This window comes from Trichosurus vulpecula, chromosome 6, assembly GCF_011100635.1.
Source record: "Trichosurus vulpecula isolate mTriVul1 chromosome 6, mTriVul1.pri, whole genome shotgun sequence".
Lineage (NCBI taxonomy): Eukaryota > Metazoa > Chordata > Mammalia > Diprotodontia > Phalangeridae > Trichosurus > Trichosurus vulpecula.
Window position 1 is genome coordinate 218,200,840 of NC_050578.1, and position 23,111 is coordinate 218,223,950.

Consider the following 23,111-nt stretch of genomic DNA (forward strand, 5'->3'; position numbering starts at 1 on the left):
TATAGAGGGCTCAGAACTTTCCAGCTGAACTCATTTTCCACCATCTCCTTGGCTTGGTTTCTAGTTGATGAACATTATCGCACCCCTCCCCCCAGCCCTCATGATTAGGTCCATCAGGGTCTTAGATGTAAAAATAGAGAACTACTACTAAAGGAAGAAGGTTCTTGCATTTCAGGTAAAATCGCATCTTAACCAACTTTACCATAAAGAATCTTCAGCATCAGTCTGGGGATGTCAAAACAAAATGTAATCTATGAATGTAATCGACTAGATTACTGTCACCATGAATTTCCTTCAAAGCTCAGGTAAGCCCTTCCCCTTTCTGAGCCATAATTATTTCTCTGCCAAAATTATCTTGTGTTCATATTGCACATATTTTTATATGTGTTTATATGTGAGCATGTTTTCCCTTCAAAGAATAAAAGCTCCTTGGGGTCAGAGTCTGTCTCATCTTTTCTTTGATACGGGGCCAAGCACAGTGTCTTTGCTATGGCAGGTGCTTAAATACTTGGTGTTTGCTGGATATGAAGATTTATGAGAGACTGAATGGGAAGACGTGTATGAAGTCACCCTGAGTGAAGAAAGCAGAAAGAGAACATGTACGCTGTTTACAATAATGTAAATGCGGAAGACACTAAAATACAACAGAATTCAGACAAATAATGGTTTTAGATGAGTGATCCTTGACATGTAACTTCCCTTCTGTTGATACAAAACTAGTCACTAGAGGGTTGCTAGTGAAGTTGGTAGTAATCACTATTATTGGATAGTTTTACTTAACTTTTAAAAGGGAAAGTATGATGCTTATTTATTAGGAAGAATTATTATTAGGAATGTTTACTTATTATTTATTAGGACACCACAATTGTTTATTGTTGGTCAAAATAAAATGTATTTAAAATTTTAAAAAGTGACACTGTAACAAGACCTCAACTTAAGTTACCTGAAGCCTTAGCTTTAATATACCTGAGTGGTTTCTGTAACCAATCAGAAAATGGTTGCTAGGCAACCAAACCACATCAACCACAACACTGTTTGATTGGTGGAGAGCAGTGATTTGGACCAATCCCAGAAGGGTTGCTAGACTCATTGGGGTCCTCTCTCTTCACTCCCTCCACCCCTCTCCCCGGCAGCAGGTCGCTGTAGAGCGTGGAAGAGAGAGGCTGAGGGAATGGAGGGAGGGAGAGCTAGGTGTGGGGACATGGTGAGGCTTCATGTCTCCACCTTCCCTTCCCCTAGACTTGGAGGGGGATGACTCCCGTTCCGGAAACCCCTTAGAATCGACCCATTCCTTCAAGATTCACCTTAAGCATCAACTTTTACAGGAAACCTCTCCCAAGCCTCCTAACTGCTAACGCCCCCCATCTTATTACCCTTTATTTTTTCGCATCTATTTTGAATATACTTATATTTCAACGTGTTGCCTTCCCTGATAGAATTTAAGCTTTTGGAGGACAAGATCTGTTTTGTTCGCTTTTCATTCCTGCATTGGCAGTGTCAGTATGTAGTGGGTACTCAGTAAATGCTGTTGATTGACTCAATCTGCCAAGAATGAAAACTCTAGCTCTCCAGGGTAAGAGGTGGGGGAAGGGATGTACAGGAGAGCCATAACCAGCCACTTCTGTACCTGGTATAAGTGGCCAAAACAGGAGGAAGGGGTCACCTGGGAGGTTGGGCACCCGGAGGAAGAATTGGGCCCCAGGACACAAGGTATTTATAATGCTGAAGGACTGCCGTGGATGTGGATAGGAGGAAAGGGAGAAATATGCATGTACAAGCATACTTCATTTTATTGCACATTGCTTTATTGTGCTTTGTAGATACTGTGTTTTTTTTTACAAATTGAAGGTTTGTGGCGACCCAGCTTCAAGCAAGTCTACTGGCTCCATTTTTCCAACCGCATGTGCTCATGTCATGTTTCTACATCACATTTTGGTAATCCTTGCAATATTCCAAACTTTTTCATTATTATATGCATTATGGTGATCTGTGATGTTACTCTTCTAATTGTTTTGGGGCATCTCTAATCATGCCCACATGATAAATACTGTTTAATCTGACTGTACCACTGAAGGGCATTCCCTGGCTCTATTCCCTCTCCTCAGGCCTCCCTATCGAGAGACTCAACAATATTAAATTTAGGCCAATTAATAAGAGGTGGGGGAAGGGATGTACAGGAAGGGAGAGAGCTATAACCAGCTACTTTCGTACCTGGTACAAGTGGCCAAAAGAGGAGGGAGGGGTCACTTAAGAATTAAAGTGAAAGGAAGAGTCAATCTATTTGGCAAACGTCATCGTCTTATTTTTAGACACTACCACAGCCACCCCAACCTTCAGCAACCCCTGATTGGTCAGCAGCCATCAACATCAAGCCAAGACCCTCCACCAGCAAAAAGATGGCAGATCACTGAAGGCTCAAATGATGGTTAGCATTTTTAGCAATCAAGTATTTTAAATAAGTTATGTACATTTTTTGGAGATAATACTATTGCATAATTAATAAACTATGGTATAGTGTAAACAAAACTTTTATATGCACTGGAAAGCCAGAAAATCCATGTGACTTGCTTTATGGACATATTCACTTTATTGCAGTGGTTTGGAACCGAACCTTCAACATCTCCAGGTATTCCTATGTACAGCACCTACCACGTTCCAGGTACTATGCTAAGCTATGGGTGGGTGAGTACAGTGGAGCCTACGGCTGCTTCATATGAGGAGTGAAGTGGCGTGCTTGAGGATGGAAACTGTCAGCACCCTTTACATTTTACACCCTGGCACAAAACTCCAGCTGTCCCACACTTCTTACTGTTCTGGAGAGTTCCAAGGAAATGTGGTCTGTATTGCTATTCTAAAGGTAACATAGTTCCGGGTCTGTAGGCCCACTTTAAGCTTTTTACAGTTTGAATTTTGAAAGAGGAACATGTCTCTCATTTATATTGCTGTTCAGGGATTTTGCTTCCTGCTGCAGTTTTTGGGGGAACCACCTGAGGCTGCTATGTGTGATATTCCTGTACCTGGAGCCATCGGGACCAGGACGAAATTCAAGGAATGATTTCCCAGCATAGCCTGATTAACTGGCAATATGCTTTCAGATTCTAGACTAGGGAAGGAGGATAAACTCTTATTACATACAGAATGACTGACCCATTAGCCTAGTTCACCTAAACTGCTCCTGACCAGGAAGACCTGGTTTCGAATCCTGCCTCAAACACTGACTATTAGCTGTGTGACTTTGGGCAAGTCACTTAATCTTTCTGGGCCTGGGTTTCCTCATCAGTAAAATGACAGGGTCAAACTTGATGCCTCTGAGGCCCCTTCAGGCTCTAAATCTATGACCCTATAAGCGAGTCAGAGAACAGGTCAAGAAAATGCTTTGCAAGGGATTAAGTACCATGCCGAAGTGGAGGGTTGTTATCTAAGTCAAACAGAAAACCTACGTGTTTAATATTTACCTCCCCAGTCTTGAATAGGGGAGACCTACAAATACCTCTGAAAAAAAAAAAAACAAACAAACCAAACTAACCGTCTATGAGCCTTACATAAAATCATTGGTTGCAGGTGCCCTAAAACTATAGAAACCAATTAGAGCCCTCCCCGCCCCTCCCCACCTCAGCCCCAGCCTTCTCTGCACTGTCAGAATGGGTGGTGATCGGGAATGTGAAGTGCCTTGTACAGCGTTGGTGATTTGGCAGCTCCTCTCCTTCCCTGACGTAGAGATGGAAATGGAGGGAGAGAAAAGGTGACCCAGAAGGAGGTCTAATCCAAAAACAGTTATTCTAGCATAGACATGGGAAACCCTCTGGACAAATGGAAAAACAATTCTGACCCAAGAGTGGAGTATTCCCTGGATGTCACCATTCGACTTCCAAATACAGAATAATCAGTCCCTTTTGTATATCCCTATCTAGAACCTAGTGGTTACAGCTTCCTTGGGAATACCTAAAGCTAGGCTTCTATGGAATCATTAAACAACTCCCCTTCCTGAGGCTATGTGAATGAGTCTTCACAACAGGGGTTTATTTTATGCCCAGCTCCCTGTCTCTAACTTGTTGTTTGTCCTTCGTTCTCAAAAAGGACCAATGGTGGCAGGAGGGTGATGTCTGGACTGGCAAATGAGTTGGATTTAAGTGAGGCAGGGCTGCGCAAAGTCACCAGCCTCACTCTTTCCTCCAGAGCCATCTGGGTCCAGTGGCCAGTCATAGATCAGGACAACTGGAGGTGGCCCCAGGCGCAGTGGGAGACCATGGTCTTTTAAGCTGAGGTCTTTCCCAGGAATCTGTTCGTCTGAGGCAACACCCATTCAGTAGTTAGAGGCTAGGTAAGAATTGAGGCAAAATATGGCCTAGTTTGCCTTCACAAAAGACTCAACCTGGGAGGGATTTTCTAACACAGAAATCAAGAAACCTACCTTGCTGAGTGGTGGGGTATAGAACAGGGTTGAGCTCTGGTCATTCTTCCTGCCTCTAGAAGTACCAGGTCTGGACACTGGCAGCTGCTTTTGCCCTGAGTCAGCATCTTATCATCCAGAATTGTTGACAGAGGAAATTCTTGTGGGTCACATGTTCTTCTTCTGACCTATCACCTGGGTTCTGAACTCAACTATCAGTCTTGAGCTTTGACCTCTCCTAACAGTGAGCTAGTTATGAACGGCACGCGGCCAAACATCCGTGTGCCGCTGTGGCAGCAATCTCATCCCAGCCTCAGTCTAGAGGGATCTGCGGGCTCTCTTGTTCCTAGGGGAAAGCTGAATGAATTTGGTGGGGAGACTGGAGTAGAGGGAAAGACACCTTCTATCACCACGACTGCCCATTGTACCTGGGAGTCCTGCGGATGTACTGCCTCAGAGAAACTCGCATTGATATAGCGCTTTAAAGTTTGCAAAGCATTTTATATACATTAACTCCTTCCAGCCTCATCATTGTGAGATATTGCATATATTTTCTTCATTTTACAGATAAAGTAACAAGAGAAAGAAGAATTGAGAGGAATTAAGAAGTCTCTTGATGAGGGTGAAAGAAGAGAGTGTTAAAGCTGGCTTAAAGCGTAACATCCAAAAAACCAAGATCTTGGCAACTGGTCCTATCACTTCCTGGCAAATTGAGGGAGAGGAAGTGGAAGCAACGTCAGATTTTATATTCTCGGGCTCAAAGATCACTGCAGACAGTGATTGTAGTGAAATGAAAAGACGCTTGCTCCTTGGAAGGAAAGCTGTGGCAAATTTGGACAGGATACTAAAAAGCAGAGACAAAGGTCCATGTAGTCAAAGCTGTGGCTTTCCCAGCAGCGATGTAAGGCTGTGAGAATTGGGAGCATCAGGAAAGCTGAGCAACATGGAATCGACGCTTTCGAATTGCGATGCTGGAAAAGATTTTTGAGAGTCGCTTGGATGGGGAGAAGATCAAATTAGTCAATACTTCAAGAAATAATTCAGGCTACTCACTAGAAGGTCAAATACTGAGGCTGGAACATAAATATTTTGACCACATAATGAGAAGATGTGATTCACCGGAAAAGACCCTGACGTTTGGAAAAATTGAAGGCCAAAGGAGAAGGGGATGTCAGAGGATGAAATGGGCAGATAGTATCATGGAAACGATGAACTTTGAGAGATACTGAAAGATGGAAGTGCCTGGCATGGTATGGTCCACAGAGTCATGAATGGTTGACATGGTTGAATGACTGAGCGACAACAGAAATCAGAGAAATTAACAATAAAAATAGATTACATTTATACAGTACTGTAAGGTTTGCAAAGTACTCCCCATAGATATCTCATTTAATTGTCATCATGATCCTGTGGGGTAGGTGGTATTATTATTATGATGTCCATTTTACAGATGAAGAAACTGAGGCTGAGAGGTTTTGCAACTTGCCCAGTGTCAAGCATAGTAAAGTGACAGAGCCAGGATAGCTAGCTCCTCCTGACTTGGAAGCCCAGGACACCATCTGTCACACCACACTGCCCTCAGACATGGAGAATCACAATGTCTGTTCCACAGGCTCACAATCTTGAATGACCGATCTTGCTTCATAAGTGGAATTCAGAAGCTGGCTAGCAAAGCAAGCTGTAGGAGGATGTTAAACAAATTTGATAGAGAGCAGGGCTTTCTTCTAGAATTGTCCCCGATGCCCCTGACCTTGGATTCTCTACTGTCTGCATCGTGTTGCTATGGCTGCTGTTGCATGCCTGCTCTGGCTGAAAAACCATGCCTTCAGCAGATGTGAGAGGCTTCCCCCATCCATGTGCAGACCATCCCAAGTGGGATTCTCTCAGAAGGCAGGCATACAGGCTGCCCTTGTAAAGTGCTCAGGCTTCAGCCTTGGCTCTCCATCCTTCCTCCCCTGGGCTCACAGCAACAAAGAGATGTGAAAAAATGGTTAGGGTTAGGGTCTCCTTTGTCCTCCGGGGCCACATTCTCAGTTCTGTATAAGCATGCCTCCTTACACAGTCTCCAGGGCCTTGTCACAGAGGAGCCTGCCTTCTGAGTGCTCCATTCTGTTGAATGCCACAAACCTTTATTAAATGCCTGCTCTGTGCAAAGTGGGAGTTTTTGAGGATATGAAGATGAAAGGGTATGTTTTTTTGCCTTCAATGAGCTTACAATCTAATAAGGAAAATATGACGTGGATAGAAATAAGTATAAGGTAGGGATTAGACCTGTGAGCTCACTGGCACAGGCAACAATGATGAGGAAACACCCTCTATTGATGAAGGTTGGCACTTTATCTGTAACTTAGTCTTAGTGAGTTTCCTAGGACACTGAGGTTAAGTGAGGTGCCCAAGGTCACACTGCCAGTATGTGTCATAGGCGGGATCTGGAACCAGCTCTCTATCCCCTATGTCACACATCTGAAATAAGAATGTACTGATGGAAAAGGAAAGATCCAAAATGCTAGATGAGAACTTGCTTCCATCATAGGGCCCCTGAGAAGGTTTCCTGGAGAAGATGGCCCCTGGGCTAGGCCTTGAAGGAGGGGGATTTCAGCAGCAGAGATGAGGAGAAAGTGCAATCCAGGTAAGAAGTGGAGAGGGAACAGAGACAGGGAGCAGGTGGCATGGTCTGATTGGAATGTGGAATGCATGAAAGGCAGTATGGATGGTAAAGGTAAGTTAAAGGTGGAAGAGTTTGTATGTTATCCTGCAGGCTCCAGGAAACCATTGAAGGCTTCTGAGAAGGAGAAGGTTAGGGCAAAGTTTCTGCATCAGTCATCTAAAGCTCTGGAGAGAGACGGGGGGTGGACATAGACTTGGGAATCACCTGCCTAGAGGGGATAACTGAATCTAGGGGAGACAATGAGATTTTTTTAAGTGAGAGAGTGTTGAGAGATGGGTAAAGATTGAGTAAGGACACCCCCGCTTGCATGGGACCAGAGAAAGATGAGCCAGGGAAGATGGCCAGAAGATTGAGGCAGTTGGGTAGGAGTTCCTGGAATTTCTTTGGGGAAAAAACCCAAATTCACTAAATTTGTTAATTAATTAATGTTAATTAATGAATCTCTCTTTTACGGTAGTTGTGCACCCTCTGAAAATGTCTCTAAAGCCTGCTTGGTTTAGACACTCTCAACCTTACAGCAAAAAGAACAAGGGGGGAATGAAACTGAGGACGATTCCTTGAATGTCACTCACCACAGACTTGTCCAGTACTTTTCAATTTTCCCCTCAAAACCAGGAGTTCTCAATCTATTTTTGTCTTGTGTGTGTGTGTGTGTGTGTGTGTGTGTGTGTGTGTGTGTGTGTTAGGCAATCTAGTGGAGACCTCTTCCACAGAATAATGTTTTCAAATGCATAAAATACGCATAAAGTACACAGGGGTAGGGAATCTGCGGCCTTGAGGCCACACGTGACCCTGGGACCACAGGTTCCCTGCCTCTGATAGGGTAAAAAAAGAAACTAATCTATTGAAATAGTTACCTAAATAAACAAATTTAAAATTTTCTTTTAAAAAATCAGGTATCATATTTCTTGCCTTCTCAATGGGTAGGAGAAGGAATTTGGAACTGAAAATAAAATTTTAAAATATTTATATATATTCAATATATTATTCATATACAATACATTATTAATATAACTGGTGTTCAGTTGTTTTCATTTGTGTCTGACCCTTAGTGAGCCCATTTCAGGTTTTCTTGGCAAACATCCTGGAGTAGTTTGCCATTTCCCTCTCCAGCTCATTTTACAGAGGAAGAAACTGAGGCAAACAGGGTTAAGTGACTTGCTCAGGGTCACACAGTAAGTGTCTGAGGCCAGATCTGAACTCACAAAGATACTGAATCTTCCTGACTCCAGGCTCAGCATTCTATCCCCTGTGCCACCTAGTGGCTCCTATTAATATATATTATACACAACAGTAACATTTGTTTTATACACACACACACACACACACACACACACACAAATATGTACATCTCTGTATTTTGTCCATGTAACAAGTGGACACATGTATCTAGATGTACCACAACTTCCTGGACCTCAGGTTAAGAACTCTTGCTCTAAACCCACCACCAACAATCCTGGCACCTTCTACTGGGCCCAGATGCTCCTGACTGGCCAGCCCAGAGCTTCCTATTCAGAGACCTGTGAGAGGAAGTGTGGCCTAGTGATCAGTGAGGACGCTGGAGCTGTAATTAGGAGGACCTGGAATCCATCCCCTGTTCACAGATCTGCAGAGGGAGGGTCCTCAGAAGCAGGCCAGTCTGACTACTTCATTTTACAGGAGAGGAAGCTGAGGTTAGATATTTGTCCAAAGTTTTCTAGGTAGTATCGGAGATGATTGCCGAGGGGTTAAAATCCTGGTGGCAGGAGCTCACACACTGTTAGCCCTGTGAGCAGGTACAAACACTGCTGTAACAGGGACTTTAGCCACTGGGAAAGGCCAAGTGCTTACAATCCTGGGCCTGGAGTCAGGAAAGCCCGAGTTCTAATGACTAGCTGTGTGACCCTGGGCAAGTCACTTCACCCTGTTTGCCTCAGGTTTCCTCATCCGTAAAATGAACTGGAGAAGGAAATGGCAAATGGGCGGAATAATAGCACCTACCTCCCAGGGTTATTATGAAGAGCAAGAGAGAATAATTATAAACCACTTGGCACAGAGCCTGGAACATAGGAAGCTCTATCTAAATGGCAGCTATTGGTTATGATTATTCCTACATCTGCCACAGGTTGGCGTGAGACTCAAAGGAGATAAGGTATATAAAGTGCTTTGCAAACACCAGAGAAGTACCAGTTATGATTTGGCTGCACTATGTATAACATGAAAATGAACTCGCAGATTCTGGTGCCATTCTTCCTGATAAAATCCCAAATCTGACTGAAATGGTGATTTTCAGGCTTTAACCAAAAATTCTGAAGGCAACAATAGGAAGGAAGAAGGACATTCCCTGGACGGTCCTTGACCTTTGATGGAGGCAGCAGGGAGTCAGGGGAGCCAGAGCAACGTCCTCTTCTGTCCCTGCCCCCTCCAGCGGCCTCTACCTCCTACTGCATCAGAACAAATGGCAAGGCAGGCAGGCAGTACTGTCTTCACTTACTGCCCCACTGGACAGATGGATTGGTGGGATAGCACGGGCTCAGTTTAAAGGAGCCAGGAGGGCTGAGCTTGGTCCACTCTGGAATCCTGGGGCTCTGCTTCCAAATCCCATGACAGAGGAGGGGCTGCACTCAGAAACAAAACCACCCCACCTTTTCTTGGGAAAAGGCAGTGTCTGATCTCCTAATATCTTCTTCCACTGTATAGAAGGAAAGATTGCCTCAGAAAACATTTAATTTCTTTACAAGTATTTCCTGGTTGGCATAGGCAAGGCTCAAGAGTCACATTTCATTAATCATAAAGCAGCCCTTTCTTCCCCCACATTTTTAAAAAGCTCTCCTCTCTTTTCCATTTGGCAAACAGATTTGCTTTTTTTTTTTTTGCCAGAATTAAAGATCTCTCAATGGTTCTGTATAGGAAAATATTCACTTGGGTTTTTGTACTCAGTGAGGAAGGACTGGGCAGTATGATGTTTTGAATTAAATAAGGCACCCTGTGTGCCTGATAAGACTTCTCACCCATTAAAAAACCCACCCCCTGGAATCCTTCTCTTTCTCAAATCATATATATCTCTCTGTAGAGGCAAGCCTGAGAGAACACATTAACTAAGATAATGGGGAGACTGAATGTGTTTGGAGTAAAATTTTGCCCCACCCAGAGGCCCTGGAGAGGAGCAACAGTGCCAGGTAACAGTGATTACCTGGGATAAATACTTAATGCTGACATGATTACTTGTCTTCTAAGGGAGAACTATTGGCTCATTGTTCTTCTAAAATACCTAGTAATAACTATCTCTTCATTCAGGATAAACTGGAAAGGCAGCCTTAATGAAAGTTCTCTTTTCCCACTTTCTAGTAAAAGGAAGTGTGACCCAGTGGGAGGGGACAAACAGGATGCAGGAGTACCTGAATGAATTCTGTTCCCACCAGGGAGTTCCCCAGGAGATTAGAGTTCAGGAAGGTGGTAGAGTGGAAACCATAATGGTTTGGGGTTCAGAGGATCTGAATTCTAATTCTGGTTCTGCTGTTTACCATCTATGTTACTTTGCGTATGTCTGTTAAAAAGTGGGACTGTATTGGAGCCAAGACTTGAACCCAAATTTCCTGACTCCAAATGCAGTGTTCTTTCCCTGGCACTATGATGTTATATCCAGGCTTGCTAGGGAGGTGCTGGATCTAGACAACATTTTTTGGGGTGACACATTATGGGGGTCAGAGGCACAGGGTAAGATTTAGAGTAAGAAGTAGTCAATTTAGGTTAATGGGAAGGATCTATAAATTAATAAATTGAAATTGGATTAGAATCAAATGCTAATTGGATTTGACTGGATGTTGTCTGATAAAGAGCTCAGTTCCAGAGGTGAATGAACCATTCATCCATCAATCCATCCTTCCATTCATCCATCCATCCTTCCATCCATCCATCCATCCATCCATCCATCCATCCATCCATCCATCTATCCTTTATCTTGATGGGAAAGGTTTGCTCCTTTCTTTGGAATGAAGAGTACCATACTAGCCAGTGGTTCTCATACCCCTTTCTGGGGATCAGTGAGGTAAAAATTATTTTCATATTAATACTAAGACACTATTTCCCTATTAAAATATTCCTTCCTTTTCCAACTACTTATCTGCGTGAGGCTGGATTCTCTTCCTATATTTCAACCAAAATAGCACATTGCAACAGACTGAATGTGGAAGAGCAGATAAGAATACAACTACCTTCTATAAGGCAGATATTAAAGAGATTTGCAAAAGTGAGTAATGTGATGTGACTCCTCACTATTTTTTAAAAAAATATAGTTTAAAAATAATAAAAATGTTACTTGTGTTAATCAGTAATAGGCTTATTACTATTTAAAATCTATTAATAAATACTTTAAATTTTTATCAGTTTTCATTTCTAATATGGTAAACATCAACAGATCTATGCAACATAAACAAAAGCTCTCTTGGGTCTTCAATAATTTAAGAGTAAAAAGTTTGAGAACCACTGCTACAGGCAGATCAGATAGGGAAGGGAAAAATACAGAAGATTTGGATCCAGTCTAAAGCCTGGTGAGAGTTATGAGAGGCTTAGAAGAAAACTATCCATGGGGAGAGGGGTTAGATAAGGAGAGAGGGAGACTAGAAAATTAAAAAACAAACAAACCCAAACCACAGGTTATGTGCGAATGTCGAGCTTGGATCATTTTTTCATGTTCAATACATCTCCCATACTTTCCCTCAATTTTCCCCACAAAGCAATTAGCAATTCTCCAGCTGAGTGGCATGACTGTTTTCTTGTCACACAGTTGCCAAGACAGATTTTCCTGGCCCACCAGACAGAGCGGCTCCCAGGATGGTTGTATCAAAGCTACTCACCAGATTTCCCTGAAGCCATTCTTTTATGTAGGCTGCAGTGGGCTCTGGGATCTGACCCCGGAGGGCTTCTCTTTCCTGAGGATCCCCCAGCATCTCCAGTGACAGCTTCAGGTCCTCAACGAGATGAAGTACAGGGTACATGTTCATGTATGGGGATTGGGAAGGCAGCCCAACATCATAGGCACCATTGCTGTGTTCTGCGGCCGATTTGGTGCCTGGAACAGAGGAGAGGGAGTGGAGATCAGCCTTATTGATTTGGAAGTCTGCAGGCTGAACTTGAACACAAACGTCTGCTTAAAAATGAGACAACCAATGTCATCAAAGAGGGTTCCAAATTCCCAGACGGGACTGTGTAAAATAAGGCTTTTTTTTTTCCCTGAGGCTTCACCAAAAGGAGTCTTTTCCCAAGAAAAGTTTGAGACTAAGGTAGACCCAGGCCCCTGGGAGTATGGGAGCACCCCCTCATCCCCATTGCTGCTTCCTGCCCAGCCCTTACAGTCATCACCCAGGGAGGCACCATCTGAGGCCAGCTGTCCCCACCAACTGCCAACCAACTGCCCTACGCAAAGCCGGTGAGCTGGCCTAGCTGGAGCAGTGATACATTTGCAGAGGGGGATGGGGAGGATGATGGGGGGGGGGCAGGTCAGGGAAGGGAGGGAAGAGACTGGAGGCAGCATCTGCCAGGCAAGGCCAGTCACCACTACCACCACTGACCCCCATTTTCCCTCAAATTCTTATCTAGACAGCCCAGGACTCTGAGCCGCCATCCTGGGGGCTGACAAGTGCTTCTGCACGGGCTACTGTCATAGCTATTGAAAACCCAGAAAAAAAAAAGTTCTTGCCACCAAAGTCCCCTGTGCAACATGATAAATGATGATGACAAGAATAAACATTTATACAGCACTTGGTACGTCTCAGGCACCACGCTAAGCACTTTACAATAACATCTGATCCACACAATGACCCTGGGGGGCAGGCGGTGGTGTTCCCATTTCACAGATGAGGAAACTGAGGTGAACAGAGGCTGACTTTCCCAGGATCACACAGCTAGTAAGTGTCTGAAGCTGGATTTGAACTCAGGTTTTCCTGACTACAAGCCCAGGGCTTTATCCATTGGGCCACTTGGCTGCTGACCCCATTGGAAAGTGACAGGATTTTTTTCAGTGGAAATGACATTAACAAAGATGCTTGACCATCGGCTCTGCCTGAGGACCATGGGACCTTTCCGCCTGACTGGCAGGTGAAACCTCTCATGCGTTGTCTCATTAGAATGTAAGCTCTTTGTATCTGGCGGACAGCACAATGCTTTGCACACAGTAAGTACTTAATAAATGCTTCGTTCATTCATTAATTAATTCAAAGACACAAATTCTCAATCAGTCCCTAGGGATCACTACTTATTTTTAAATTTTTTTCATTCTGACCGTAACAAACAACTGGTTGTCAGTCAATAAATATCTATTGAGAGCCTACTATGTACCAAGGACTGTGCTAATCACTGGAAAAAGAAGCAAGACAGTCCTTGCTGAAGAAGTACAAATTTCTGAAGGGGAGGAAATGCGTGAACAATTTTGTACAAACGTTCCAAACGCCATAATGAGAGAACTTCTGTATACAGAGTAGAACAGAAAAGAGGATGGTAATATCTCCTTTGATCACTTCCTCTGACTGAAGGTGTCCCTTAGGGCTCAGTCCTGAGCCCTCTTCTCCTCTCCCTCACGGCAACCTCACTTAGTGATCTCATCAGCTCCCCAAGAATGGAATTACCATTTTTATGTTGATAGTTCTGAAATCTACCTTTCCTCTCCCATCTCTCTGCGGACCTCCAGTTTCGCATCTCTAACTGCCTGTTGGACATCTCAAATTGGATGTCTTAGTATTCATCTTAAACTCAGTATGTTCAAAACTGAACTCCTTGTCTCGTCCCCAAACCCTCCCTCTCTCCTACCTTCCCTATCACTGTAGAGAAAAACACCACTGTCCTCCTAGTCCAGAGGTGAGGAACCTGCTGCAGCCTTCTAGGTCCTCGGGCGTGGCCTTTTGAGTCTAAGTTTTACAGAACAAATCCTTTTATTAAGTTTGGATAAAGTTAAACGGCAGCACTTGGGAGCCTAATTTTTTTTTTTTGCAGGGGGGAGGCAGGGCAATTGGGGTTAAGTGACTTGCCCAAGGTCACACATCTAGTGTGTCAAATGTCTGAGGCCAAAATTTGAATTCGGGTCCTCCTGACTTCAGGGCCGGTGCTCTACTCACTGTGGCACCTAGCTGCCTCGAGCTTAAATTTTTTTAACTCTCCTTTTTAGTTTCTCTAGTAATATTAAGGACTATTTCTCCAACCTAAAACCCTCCTCCCAAAATTAAGGTCTTTCTTTCAGAAAGGAATTAAGAGGGATAAGCAAATCTGGTCTAGTTTAGATAGGATAATAGCCTCTCCCACCCATTTGAAGCAGTGTTCTCTTTTTTATTCAAGGCTAAGATACTGATCCCAGGGATAAACCCTTTTCAGTCTTAGAGGAGTGGTCTAGGAAGGACTTGAATACTGAGAATAGTAATTATTCTCAAATGTTAACCTCAAACTGTATTATAGCCCATATATATATAATCCTTTCCATATTCAAGATTCTTATGTTGTTATCCCAAACAGTCTCGGGGTAGAGAGACATATTACAGAGCAAGGGGGTACACCACATTTTAGATATTTCTTTTTAAGCCAGAAATGGCTTATAGATTAATGTTAAATCCAATTAATTTTTTTCCTGGCAGATTTCACCCTAAAAATATATAGTACAGTATTAATATTTTCCCTCAATATTTATCTCAAGGGCTTTATTATTCCTTTTTTGAAGGGAAAGGAGGGAGGAGAAGGTAGGAGGGAGAGAAAATGTTGGTTAAGTTTTTAGAAAAAATAATGATATAATAAATCTTTAAATTATTTGTAAAAAATTAGCCAACAAGATTTATCATATCATATATTCAAAATGTAATTTTCAAATCTATCCTTTTTTATGGTTCTTGTCTGAATTTAAAAAAAAATGCTTAAATGATTTTTTCTTTCCATCTTTTTTGATGGTAACTCTAACTCTAGCTTTTCCTCTTAATTCCCCCACCCCCCTTCTTAAGTTCCCCTATAAAATCTTTGTAACAAATATGCAGTCAAGCAAAACAAACCCCCACATGCCAAAATTTGACTCATTTTGCACCTTAAGGTGGGGTAGCATGTTTTAGACCCTGGAATCAGATCAGTACTTTTTCAGTGAAATGTTGTTAACTAAATTTCAGTGGCACATCAGTAGAAAAACCTTTCCTACCAATATCCTAGACATGTCGGAGAAAAATATACAAGAAAATCGGAAAAAGCCCTAGATCTTGAGGTTCTCTGTCAAGATAGGACAAAATTATTGAAAGAATATGGGATACTTGGTTAATAAAAACATTATCTGACAAATAAATTAATCTCAGTCTCAGTTGTTGTTCAGTTGTTTCAGTCATGTCCAACTCTCTGTGACCTCATTTGGTGTTTTCTTGGGAGAGATACTGGAACAGTTTGGCCTTTTCCTTCTCCAGCTCATTTTTACAGATGAGGAAACTGAGGCCAATAGGGTTAAGTGACTTGCCCAGGGTCACAAAGCATATCTGAGGCCAAATCCGAACTCAGGTTTTCTTGACTCCAGGCTTGGAGCTCTATCTTGCTCTACCCACTGTGCCAACTAGCAGCCCAGCTCTAAGCACAGGATCTCCAGAAAGGATGCCAGGACCAGCGTGAGCTTCCCAAACAGGAACAAATAAATACACAGTGGATGAAGCACCTAATTTAGCAAAGTGATTGGGGATCAAAGGTAGTAGCAGAGACCAGAAGGACTGAGGAAGAAATCCCAGGAGGTGTAGTGGCTCAAGACGCAGGTCAGTGAGAAGGAACTTTAGAAAGCAACTGAAAAATGGGATCCCAAAGTCCTCTTAATCAGTTCGATTAAAGAAGCTGCTGGCCTAGGAAGATGAGTTAGTTCATGGAGACCTAAGTACTAGGACCTCCCCCGAGGTGTCAGTATTAGGGATAAAGCTGGTATGTCAATACTACTAGAAGGCAGGTGCATTTCAGAAAGTATAGATTCATTTTTCAAACGCAGAAGAGTCAAGTCAATCCAACAAGCAATTACTGTCGAATTAAGTAGAAGAAGAGAATGAGAAATTATAGACAATGTGGTTGTCTGAAGTTCAGTTCGTTATCACATTAAAAAAACATCTGAGATTACCTGGAGTATTCCTCATCCTTGGTCCTTTGGGATGGCTGTTCCCCATACTAGAAATGATCTCTCTCTCTTCACCAGAGTCTTCAGTCTGCCTGGGCTTCCTTCAGAATTGAACTCAAATCCCACCTACAGTAGGAGGCCTCAGCAGGCCCTCCCCACCCACCATTGTCTTCTGTTTACACAGGATACCAGGGACGGGCTTGTGGGAATTTGCATGTTATCTCTCTCATTACAAAGTCAGCTCCCAGAGGTTTGAGATGGAGTTTTCCCCACCAACAAGTATCTGTCTAATAGATACAAGTAAAATGAAAAGGTCTTTCTTCTCATTTCTCTTCCTTGAGGCCAGGCTTGGTCATTATAATTTCACAACATTCAGTTTCAGTAGTTTTGTTGGTTTTTTTTTCCTTTCCATTTACACAGTTACAGTCATTGAATAGAAGCTTTTCCTGATTTGGGGATCTTCACTTTGTATCTATACATTTAGATCATTTAGCAGCTAGGTGGCTCAGTGCATGGAGTCTAGAGTCTAGAAGATCTGAGTTCAAATGTGACCTCAGGCACTTGCTAGCAGTGTGACCCTGGGCAAGTCACTTAACCCTGTGTGCCTCACTTCCTCATCTGTATAAATGAGCTGGAGAAGGAAATGACAAACCTCTCCAGTATCTTTACCAAGAAAACCCCAAATGGGGTCAGGAAGAGTCAGACACAACTGAAAAAAGACTGAACGACAACAAATAGCTCTTCCCATGCTTCTCAATATTCATCATATCCACCATGTCTTACATCACAATAACGTTGGGTTACATTCATGTATTATAACTTAGGTAATTATTAACAAAATAATGATTTAATTACTTGGTGGGCATCTACTTTGTTTCCAGTTCTTTGCTACTACAAAAAGTATTTTTGTTAGTATATTTTGTTATATATCGGACCTTTATTTTTCTCATTGATCTCTTTGAGTACATACCTACGAGTGGAATCACTAGCTCAAAGAGCATGCATGATTCCAAATTGCTTTTCAGAATGGTTGGACCAAGTGACAGTTTCACCAACAAGTATATTAGTGAGCTCACCTTTTCACAACCCCTCCAATGATTCTTCTATAATTGGTTATTTTGCCAATTAGCTGGCTGTAACATGAAACCTAGGAATTGTTCTTACATGCATTTCTCTTATTATTAGTGATGCAAGGCATTCTTTCATACAATGATTAACGGTTTGCATTTTTTCTTTTGACATCTATCTGACCATATCTTTGACCACTTTTATTTTAGGGAATGAAGATGGAGTATTTCAAAAATGAAAAATGGGATTCCAAAGTCCTCTTGATCAATTCCATTAAAGAAGCTGCTGGCCTAGGAAGATGAGTTAGTTCATGGAGACCTAAGTGCTAGGACCTCACCCAAGATATCAGTATTAGGGATAAAACTGGTATGCCAATACTACTAGAAGGCTGGTACATTTCAGAAAGTAGAAATATGATTCTTAATTACATGCAGCTGGCTTTTCCTTTTAAGTATATAACACATTTGATAATTACCTTTCAAAGCTGTCCTGCTTGTTTGTGTTTCCTTCTGGCCTTTTATTCTCTCCTATGCATTTAAAAATGCTTCAATGTCCCTCTCTTTTTGTGTGTGTGGGGGGAAGTGCAACTCTATCTCTATGTGTTCCCCTCCCAACCAAAGCTATTATAACAAATATACATATTCATGCAAAACAAATTCCCCTACTGCTAAGTCGAAACATGTGTGTTTCATTCTGGATCTCCAGTCCTGATGATGACCAGTCGGTCATTGCATTGAATACATTTCTTAGGTCTTTCAAAATTGTTTTTCATGACCATGCTGTGGTTGTGTAAATTGTTCTCTGGTTTTGAGTCAAACATTTTCAAGTCAACTGAATATCGACCAGATTCTTCCCTAGGCCTTCAGTTAGAGAGACCAGAAACTGGACTTTCTTCTCTCTCCCTTTTGCATCTGCTGCTCTCCCTGGTTCCAACTCCTTGGAACAAGATGTTCACCACACTGGGTATCCCCTGGTGTTCCCCTTCCACCTTTCCAGCCTGCTTTTGTGTGAGGTCTCTCCCCTTAGATCTTAAGCAACTCGAGCGCAGGAACTTTCTCTTCTCTTTCTTTCTTCCTTTCTCTCTCTTTCTCTCTCTCTCTCTCTCTCTCTCTCTCTCTCTCCCTCCCTCCCTCCCTCCCCCCCCTCCTTCCTTCCTTTTATTAATTTTACCCCCCAGTGCCTGGCACATTATAGGCACTTAATAAATGTTTTGGATTGGGTTGGATTGTACCCAACACAAAAGGGAGCAGGCTTACTTCTACTATAGACAACCTGACCTTTTAAGTGCTATTATCCGCAGTGAGATAGGATGGCCTGCCCTGAAACAATGACATAGAATCTAGGGAAAGCTGACCTACAGACTGCGGTCTTTTGATCTGATTTTTTTCAGCATTATCTCTTTGCAGAACCTACCTCCATAAAGGCTTTGCATTGGTGTGAGCTAGAGTCAATCTCTGCTGAAATTTTTTTTTTTTCCTGAGGGAGGCCAGAAACAGCTAGCCTGGTTCCTGACTGACCCCATCTCTGGGATAAATAGGAAATATTTAAAAGAGGGAAAGCATTGTGATTAAGAAGAGTTAGGGAAGGCTTTCTGTAGAAGGTAGGATTTAGTTGGGAATTAAAGGAAGCCAGGGAGGTCAGTAGTCAGAGGGAGGGAAGAGAGAGTTCTAATCATGGGTGGCAGTCAGAGAAAAGTCCTTGGGTCCTTCCTATGATATTTCTGAATTTGTGTCAAGTGTTAACCAAGATGACCTCTCTTCAAAAACGAGGCTTTCTAGCTTTCATGTCTTATTCAATTTCTAGCTTTCCCACCTGTTCACCATTTGCTCACAAGATGATGACAATGCTATCCCATCCCCTTGGCCTGTTCCCTCTCAGATTCCAGGGGCCTTCATAACAACTGTTAAAATGTTACCTTATTTTCCCCCATTTGAAATATGGAATCAGATGAGCCATCTGACCTGCTGAAGTAATCCTGTATCTGTTTCAACATTGAGCTTAGTGACCTTTCTTTGCTGAAAAGCCAAAGCACACAGATACAGTTTATATTTGTCCTGAGACAGTTTGTTAAAAATGCACTGTGTACCCTGAGGATATAAAGGCATAACGAGAGTCACAATTTTCCTTATGGAGATATGAAATGGAGCAAAGTGAGACTTAGAGAGGAGTTGGCATGGGGATCTTGCCACAAAATGGACATCCCAGGAGAGTTTTTATTATGACAAGGTCCTTTGAGAATTTTGGTACCTAAAGTGCTACAGTACCAGGTGGGCCTGGGTTATACCACACTATCCCTGACCTGTGTAGAACAAAGGTGTAACAGCTCCTGTGTATCTTGCAAAACTATCCCCTTGAAAGAGCAGGTACCTCACCCTGCTTCTCTTCAGAGCTAAAAGGGTGGGGATGGGTGAGGAATGCCAGATAAAATGCCACTCTTTTAGATATCTTGGTTAGTTTAGCTGAACCATCTTTCCCGCTCTCTGGGAGGGGAGAGAGAAATGTGGGCGATACAAAACCAAAATGTATGCATTAAATACTAATGTTCCAGATTCCTTTTTTTCTTAGGTAATGATGGATGGCTTATTCCCCACCCCCTCCCAATTTTATTTCAAAGTAGTAAATTCTAAAGAATCGTCACGATTACATTCTTCTGACTCTGACATTGTGTTCTTCCTGGACTGAGGAAGATTATACTCTTGGGAGGAGAGCCTGGAGAAGGAACTGGTCCAGAACAACTGAGACTCTTGATACACCCTGGGCAGGCCACCATTGATGAGACTTCACAAAAATCACCAATCAGAAAATAACAGATTTGGAAGGGCCCTCGGTCCACCTAGACCAACTGATACCTGAAGTAGGATTCTCTCTATTACTAAACAGGTGGTAAGAAGAGCCCTCTGGTACTAGGGACTTCTCAAGAATGAGATTACGATAGTGATCATCAGAGAAGAAACCCATCTAACCTTCCAAGAGGTTAAGTTACAGGGGTAGGTAGGGATTGAGGCATGCTTGCCTTTTTTGTCCCTATCCATACTGATCATTTGCATAAAAGCAAAGAAAGTGGAATTCAAGGGCAGGGTTTTGCCTTGACAGCTTTAAAAGAAGGGCTCTAAAAGCCCACCTCTAGAAGAGTGTGAAGAGTACCAAGTTAAATTAGAGTTAGTGGCCCAGACTCAACCAGAATGAGGGAGAAACCAAGAGGCTGGATTTGTGGGGTTTGGGGTCTTCGGAAAATCCTTGGGGACTTGAAAAAGCAGGCACTCGAAAGCCTGGGTGTTTCCTGTGTCAGATTATATATAGCTAAATGGCAGAGATCAGGCAGCTAAGTGGCTCAGTGGATAGACAGCTGGGCCTGAAGTCAGGAGGACTCATCTTCCTTAGTTCAAATCCAGCCTCAGATACTTCCTAGCAGTGTGACCCTGAACAAGTCACTTGGCCCTGTTTACCTCACTTCCTCATCTGTAAAACGATGCAGAGAAGGAAATGGCACACCACTCCAGCATCTTTGCCAAGAAAACCTCAAATCCAGTCGTGGAGAGTCAGACAAGACTGAAAAACCAGCTTAACAACAACAGGGATCAGGAGATCATGGACAAGAATGGTATGGGATAAAAAGTGGAAGGAACCCTGACTGTGAAGGCAAAAGACCTGGATTCAAATTCTCCCTCTGAGGCTTACTATTTGTGGCACTTTGGGCAAATCACTTTAGTTCCCTAGGTCATGTTTTTCATGTGCAAAATGGAGAGGGTTGGACAGGCCTTGGGGGCCAGTCCAGCTCCAGATGTACTATCTTGAGATAAAGTGCTTAAGATTGAGAGTTTTAAGCAGTGCCTGGGGAGGGAATACTTATAGTGATAAGATCAGGCATCCATTGAATTATATTTACACTAAAGAACTCCAGACAGTCTTTGTCTTAGGTCACAACCTAATGGTTTCCCAGTCAAAAGTAAGGATAAGGAAAGCTTAAGGTTCCCCCTCTTTTCTGGAAGGAAAGGCAGTAGAAGCGCAGCTTTGGGAAAAGCTCGTGGCAATGACTATAACTTGGATAATCCATGTCCCCCAAAGTCTTTGCACACCTTTCCTATAGTCCTAGCAAAAAATCCTCTGTAAAGCTGAGGTAGGCATGGAGTCCCTCGGCTTTGTTAATTTAGCATGTATCTGTGAATGATTTCAAGTAACCTGTCAGCAGTGGAGGCAGAGACTAACAGCGGCTGACCTTTATCTGTCACTCAAAGGCATGCAAAGCACTTTGCACTCATGAGATCATGTGCATATATCTATGTGTATGTATTTTATATATATATATATATATTTCTGTTATTACGCTTCCAGCACAATTTACGTATTAATTTGAGCATAACTAATTTGGGGCTTGCTTATGCACGATTCCCTCTTCAAGAAAAAGTACGTGTGCATAGAAAAATGGCACCCCTTCACAACAGCTCAGAAGCTGCAACCCTTCTGACGTTCATTTACACAAGCAAACTTCAGAGTGCTTTCAAGGTAAAGTGCCATATTATGGTATATTTTGGGGTGCAGTAGGAGCTGTGGGCAGAGGAGGGCTGGACCTACCCTGCCCACTCTCCTACCTTCTATGAAGGCCAAGGCCTCCAGCCCTGGAGTTGCTGTCCACCAAGGCTCCTCATCTTGCCCACAGCTACTGGACTTTGCCAGTCCTGGCCCTTGGCAAAGATGGGGGTGGAGAACAGGGTAGGGCTCACAGGCCTAGTAGCAACCCAAGACCAAGGATAGCGCCACTATATTGTAGTGTTTATGTGGGGTACATGGGATATCCAGCAGGGAAGCTGCCTGAGGTCACAATGACATTTTCTTCATGCCCCATCCTTAAGCACTAAAGCAAAGTTAAAAGCTCCCTTGCTGGCACCACAAAGGACTACGAAACTGAACTGAAATTCAAGCTGAATTTCAGGACTCCAATGCATTCTACTTTCTGCCCTTATCACTACTGTGTCTTCCCTCTGTCTTTACTAGGTTTGTGATTTCTCTTTCTTTCTCTCTCCCCACTTCCCTCTCTCTCCCTCTCTCTCTCTTTCTCCCTCTCCCTCTCTCTCCCCTTGGTCAGATGGAGGGAAGTTATCTAAATGATTACATAATAATGAGTGGGGCTCCCCAAACTAGGCATTAAATCAGGCTTCCTAATTGGCAGAAAGGTTTTATAGACTAAGTCAATGAGAGCCTTAAGGCTTGCATAGGTGTGCAGATACCCAAACTGGCAATGGGTTGCCATCCCTATTGTCTCAGTTTATCCTCAAATCCTCAAAACCAACCTTGACCCATGGTGGGCCACTTACATGATTCCTACTCCCTACCATCCTAGAATCCCTTCCCAGGGCCACCACCCCACCTCCTACCATTCCAGAGCTATGATGAATTCTAAATTTTGCTCCTGTGCTAGGACTTCTGAGCATCAGCAGATAAAACCACAAAGGGGATCTTATGAAAGTCACCACAGATTTGTGGTCTACAACCTCTACCAAACTTCTAACTACTATTTAACAATTTATTTTACTCTTTCTCCACGCACTCCCTACACATTCTCTATAGCAAACTCTTTTTCCGTCCTCTTACAATGAACCTCTTAGTTGAGCAAATGACTTCGCCCCCCATTGCACTGAGGAGACTGGAACTCCAACATGGCTCATCTGTTCTTTTAATTTATTACTTTTTATTAAGTGTTTACTGTGTGCCAGTCACCTTGCTATATGCTGAGGATATAAAGAAAGGCAAAAATAGTCCCTGCTTTCAAGGTGCTTACATTCTAAAGGGGAAGACAACATGCAAATGTCCATGTACGCACAAGATATATGCAATGTAAGGAAAAAGCTAATCTCCGAGGCAAAAAGATGTAGGAGCAGAGGAAGGCCATTGGAGCTGAGTCTTGA

General features: G+C 42.9%; 1 protein-coding gene across 10 annotated transcripts in view; it reads right to left on the reverse strand.

Moving 5' to 3' along the window:
* Positions 1-23,111, reverse strand: part of PPFIBP2 (PPFIA binding protein 2) — a 221,504-nt gene that overhangs the window by 104,982 nt on the left and 93,411 nt on the right. For all 10 annotated transcript variants that reach the window (XM_036762541.1, XM_036762542.1, XM_036762537.1 and 7 more), the window contains exon 3: positions 11,894-12,108. In XM_036762541.1, coding sequence (XP_036618436.1) covers positions 11,894-12,108 — 215 coding nt within the window. The remainder of the gene's footprint in view (positions 1-11,893; positions 12,109-23,111) is intronic.